Here is a 6,000-nt window from a genome sequence, read left to right as displayed (position 1 = left end):
GTTTGACTACATTTATTTCAGAAGCATTTTGGCTGTAGAGCAGTGATCTTTGTCAACAATGTAATACTGTTGTAAAAAAAGTGAACAGCATTAGCAAGAGTGTTGTAAGCAAGACACGAGAAGTAATTCTTCCTCTCTATTCAGCACTGATAAGGCTTCAACTGGAGCACTGTGTGATGGCCAGTTCTGGGCACCTTGCTTCAGGAAAGATGTGAACAAATTGGAGAAAGTCCAAAGGAGAGCAACAAAAATGTTTAAAGGTCTAGAAAACATGTCCGATGAAGAAAAGTTGAAAAAACTGGGTTTGTTTAGTCTGGAGAGGAGAAGACGGAGGAGGGACATAAGCATTCAAGTATGTAAAAGGTTGTTATAAAGAGGAGGGTGATAAACTGTTTTTCTTATCCACTGAAGACAGGAAAAGAAATAATGGGCTTAAACTGCAGCAAGGGAGATTTAAGTTAGACATTAGGAATAACTTTCTAGCTGTATCCGTAGTTAAGCACTGGAACAAATTACCTAGGGAGGTTTTGCAATCTCCATCATTGGCGGTTTTTAAGAACCGGTTAGACAAACACGTGTCAGGGATGGTACAGAATGCAGGGAGCTGGAATAGATGACCTACCGAGGTCCTTTCTAGTTCTACATTTCTATATTATACTCCGGGGGAAATTCTGCACCAAAAAAAATTTAAAATTCTGCGCACGATATTTTAAAATTCTGCATATTTTATTTATCAAAATAGCACAATATAATCATGCCAGTTTCAATTATTTTGGTAATTTATTTCAAAATACCTGTCAGCAAGTATGTCTGTAACAATACAGACAACGAAAAAGATTCAGAAAATGTTTTTTGACAAATAGATTCCTTATTAAGCATATTAATACCAAACTTGATGTATCTTTGTTGACAGCGATCTTCTGTTTCAGTGAAACTAAATGTTTCATGTAAACAAAATCATTATACAAAAGTATGTTATACAAAAGTATTGTAACGACCTGGCCTAAAAGGAGGCTACCATCCTTAAGGACTGTTTTGTGTCTGTCATGTCTTGTCCAAGTTCAAACTTCTATGTGTATTGTAAGGTTTTTGGGTCATGCCACTGTAACGGGAGGGGGGTTGGTGAGTTGTGGTAGTTTAATTGTAGGATAGCCAGTGGTTAGCATGGGCAAGGGAGACCGAGGGTAAATTGTGTGTGTGTGTGTGTGTGTGTGTGTGTGTGTTGGGTCCTGTATGTGGTTTGCCAGCCAATACCCATTCATCTCTGGAGGTGGTATGCACGCGGAGCGGAGGGGGATGGGTGCAGGCTGGCAGGGAATACATAAGGTTTTTACTTTGAGCCTTGCTGCTCACACAGCAGTAGTGCTCATGTGTGTGCAAAGACATTACGTGTATATGTAACTAATACATTTGAAATGCAAAACCAGAAAAAAAACATTTTGGTGGAAATCACAAATTCTGCATGAAAATATAAAATTTTGTGGGGAACATTAATTCTGTGCAAATTCTCCATTGTGCAGTGGTGCAGAATTCCAGGAGAGGTAATATTATGGCAAACGGCAATTAATTTCTTTTGAGCCTACATTTCACAAAAATACTGTAATAAAATACATTTGGGGGAGCATTGCCAATGAAATATTCAAGACTGTTCCTATTCTCCATTGGTTGAGTAGCTCTTTGGTATTATTTAGGCACAAGGGTGGGGAGGAGTGAGGTACTAAGTACTGCACAGAGACCAATTTATACTCCTCTCCTTCAACAGAACTGCTGTCATCAGAAAACGACATAAGGAATAACACCGTAGGGCATTTAGACAGCTATGGCCTTGTCATGACTATATTAAAGCAGTGATTCTCAAACTTTCCAAAACAACTGTGCCAGTTTATCAGACTAAGGGCTTAATTCTGTTACCATTGAAGTCAATGGAACTTCTGGTTTTGACTTCAACAGGAGCAGGATCAAACTCTAAGACCTTAGCTATACCAGCCATTGCCTCCATTTAATTCTCATCTCCCATTTAACTGTGCACATATTAAACAACTAGGGAGCCTGTTGTCAGCAGTTCAGGATCCATGCTTTCAGGCAGAATCGGCGGGCGCACAGTTTACAGGGGCTATTCAAAAATGGTGTGAAACGAAGTCGGAAGCCCATGGAATGATGGGAGGGAAAGAACTGCATCTTCGGGATGGAGAGCACCCCTCCCCCCCATGATGCACTGCGATCTGTTCTCAGAGCTCCCAGCGGCAGAGGGTGGTGAGTTGCCCAGGGGGATAGCTACCCACAATGCAATGCTCTGTCAATGCAAGAGCACCAACTGAGGACACGGTCTGCCACAAGGAACGTTGTGTGGGCGTGCACAATGGATGTAATTAAAGCGGCTTATGATTGTTGAGGTAACTTAAGTCAACTTAACTTTGGAGCGTAGATATGTCCTAAGGCCTGGTCTACGCTACAAAAATAGGTCGACCTCACACCATGGCTCAAGGCTGTGAACAATTTCACAACGTGTGTGACGCTTAAGCAGCCCCAAGCTTGCGTCAACCTAGCCACCACCTCTCTGAGAAGTGGATTTACTACCGCAACAGAAGAACCTCTTCCGTCGCGGTAGTGTCTACATTACAGCCCTACTGGGAATACAGGCAGATCTTGGAAAAGCTGGGATGTGGGGGGCACAGGGGGCTTACAGAGACCCTAGTCCTTGGAAACCACTGTACAGATCAGCATAAAGCTGTCAGCAGCGGTTTCCTGGCACAAGGCCCTGAATAGAAGGGTTTTTTTTTCTCCTGTTTTTCTTTTTTAAAACCAAGCCTGATTTGCATAAACGGCAAGAAATAGGTTTGATTATTTCAATGTGGCAACTTGTGTTATTTTGGCCCTGGCTGCTGAGAAACCAAACAACCTCTCGCCTCATCCCACACACCCGTAGCACCAGCCGCCGCCGCTTACTCACCCTTCCAGGAATGAGAGTGGGCAGGACGCACCCTAGTCTCTCTCCGCGTGTGCTAAAGGCGGAGGAGGGCTGGGGTCGCTTTGCACGGCGGGACCTGTAGTTTTCTCAGGCGGGTCTCGGCGGGGGGAGCCGGCAGCGGCGGAACTACAAGCCCCAGGGCAGCCTGCGAGCGGGGGGGTGGGAGCTTCCTAGGCGTTTGGTTCTATTCACACGTGGGGGTGGCGAGCCCTGCAAACAGAAGGGCGAGAGCCGAGAGGTGGTTCCTGGCAATGGAGCCCTGGTGACTAGTTCAGCTGTTCTCCCGTGCAGCGAGGTCTGGGGCAGCTAAGCGGTAAAACCTCCTCTGCTCACAAGGCATCTAGGAGAAAAGCCTAGCCACGCTGGGGGCAGAGATGATCCTGCGCGCTCCAGCTGAGAATTGAGAGTAAACCCCTTACCCCATACACACTCTCATCACAGGGCAAACACTTTCCCATGCACATTGACCTGCAGCGTGCACGCAAGCTTAGCCTGCAGCCAAGCGTTCTCCCGTGGTACTAAAGTTCAGTCCGCTTAGAGCCATGGGGAATGGGATGAACAAGGTAATGCTGCTGCTTATTGTTATTCTTTGTGTGCATGTGCGTCGGGGTGTGCAGGGCTCCTCAGGATCGAAAAGCTGCTGTAAAGATATAAATCCACCGCCGCCCCACAGCCTGCCCTCCCCCTCCCTGCTTTGTTTTGTAGTAAACATCCTTGTACAATGAGGGGTAAAGAGCCGTTGCTACAGGAGTTTATGGACAGATGAGGTCAAATGAGGTTTTTCTGCCTAACTTTAATTTTGGCTTTTGGGGAAGGGAAGGAGATGATGGCTGAAATTCCCCCTGGGGGCGCGTTTCCTGGTTAGCAATCTGCAGCTGCCATGCATGCACGATGATTTGGTTTCAGCTGGTACTAAGTAGATCTTTCTCCCTTCCTCACCCTGCAAAATACATTTGCTGTAGACTAGTTTAGCAAAGTGGGAGAGCTAGATAATTCTAGTCCCGATCCCTGAGCCCTCACGCGCCTTTATAAGACTGCTGCCCACATGACTAGTATTCAGGGCGTATATGTATATTTCTCGGTTGTCGTTTCCTTGTTGTGTGTGTGTTTCTCGGTTTTGCACGAGAAGACGGAAATGTCTCTGGCAGCCAGAGTCCTTACAGCTACCTAGATGTTCAAGAAGTATTCTGGGCACCCCCTTTAAAACCATCCATCACGCAGAGGGGTAGGAAGATCAAGATGCCAGACTTGGAAGCTGCTGGAGGAAAATAAATGGCGTTCTTTATGTTTCGCAATCTCCTAGGCATCTAACAGTTCCACAGTTACCTTTCCCCCTCACCTCCCCTTGAGTCAGTCTCAGGACATGTTGTGTTATACCACATGCCTTGAAGAAGCCAAGTCAAAAATCTTTATCGTGATTGTTGTGGTTCTTGGCTCTTTTGCTGTATTATTTGTTTTCTTAAGTGGGTTTTTGGGTGTATCCTATAAGAAATATTTGAATTTCTATAACTATCAGGATTTTCCTAGCTGATACCATTCAGCATAGAGGAATCTGGATGTCTTTCTTTTCTCTTCCAGCATCAGCTCTTTTTGTGTTCAGACACTTGTTTAATGCAAGTTAATTAGATTTTCAAACTACCATATGGAGACTGATTGTTTACTGATTACTACAGGGAGAAGATTTAACACACTCCTGGTGTTTCTTTTGCCTCAGACTTACTATTGGGGGTGTCAAGGATCCCACTTTTTATGTATCTCTGTCTAGCACTTGAGGGCCATGTGGTTAGTAGACTGAACATGAGGCTGGGAGCCAGGATTTCCTGGCTCTGACACTGACTTGCTGTGAGGCCTTGGGCAAATCGGTGAGGACCTGATCCTGGGCCCATTGACGTTAATGGATGCAGGATCAGAGCTTTAACCTCTCCACATTTGTTTTCCTGTTTGCAAAATGGGAATAACAACACATACCTGCCGTATCTGAGACTTTGGGGAAGTGAGGTCAATTTAAAATCAATTATGAATCTCCCTCTGCTTTATTTGGGCTATTTAGGACATAACCTTCTAATTACTTTGCTTTTGCAGATGGTGGGTGGTCAGCACTTTTTGAAAAGCAGGTCCATTTTAATGTATCTCAAATTGGGTACCCAAAAATGGAGGTGCCCAAAATCCGGAGTCATTTTTGAAGATTTTGGGTGCTGGTTTTATTCTTAGAATCATTGCCTTTTCTGTCAGTCTTGTGAGCCAGCAGTAACACAAGGGATTAAGAGAGGCTTGGAATCATCAAAGCTGATTGTTGGATGCATGTGCTCCCCTGAGTCATCAATGCCTCTCAGTACCAGTGACAGTAGTTGGTAATTTGAGTGCTTCTTGCAGTGTAGCCATATATGATGGAGACTGCAGAGGGACATGACTTGAGCAGCTCATCAGATGGTGGATTATTTCAATTAGGAGAATCTCTTTGTACTGAAGCCAAGAGAGGATTAATTGTTGCCCCTAATGGTTTAGGAATGGAAAAGCTCCAGAGACTGCTACAGCTGCTGTTGGTTCTTGAGCCCTTGTCACTGTTGTGTGTTCTAGTCATGAGTGCAGTGGGGTTCCTATGTTTTTTGTTTAATTAGAAATGTGGTATACATGTATTTCATAGTAGTAAGTGTACCTGATTTTATATGGGTTTTGGGGCTTATAGAAATGCTTGCAGAGGACTGGGGCACTTTTTGTCTGTTACACCTTGTGCTACCCATTTTAGCAAAAATAGCTGTGTTTGTTGTTCTCAAGCCTGGCACCTAGTCATCCACCGGATTCTTCCAAAGTAAATTGAAAGCATTTGTGCATATTCCCATGCAACACAACTATGGGAAAATGGCTGGCTAGCAAGCCCTCTCTGACTGCAAATTCACCACTTAACTGCAATTAATTTTCAGTGCCTTCTGTCTTTAACCTCTTCAGTTGAGGGCTAAAATCCTGCAGATCTTTTTCTTCACTTAGCCTATCTTCCATCACAGTAGTTTCTAGAGATCTTTCCTACTCCAGTC

The 6,000-nt window shown here is 44.5% G+C and overlaps 1 protein-coding gene across 1 annotated transcript in view; it reads left to right on the top strand.

Annotated features, from left to right (window-relative positions):
* The first annotated feature begins 3,185 nt into the window (after nt 1–3,185).
* Nucleotides 3,186–6,000, top strand: part of LOC112107509 (dual specificity protein phosphatase 22) — a 60,928-nt gene continuing 58,113 nt past the window's right edge. Inside the window, exon 1 of the mRNA XM_024201241.2 lies at nt 3,186–3,531. Coding sequence (XP_024057009.1) covers nt 3,511–3,531 — 21 coding nt within the window. The 5' untranslated portion in view covers nt 3,186–3,510. The remainder of the gene's footprint in view (nt 3,532–6,000) is intronic.

The sequence above is a fragment of the Terrapene carolina genome, unplaced genomic scaffold (genome assembly GCF_002925995.2).
Source record: "Terrapene carolina triunguis isolate 2854851 unplaced genomic scaffold, T_m_triunguis-2.0 Scaffold55, whole genome shotgun sequence".
NCBI lineage: Eukaryota > Metazoa > Chordata > Testudines > Emydidae > Terrapene > Terrapene triunguis.
Note: the sequence above shows the minus strand (reverse complement) of the source record. Positions and strands in the feature narration are given on the sequence as shown.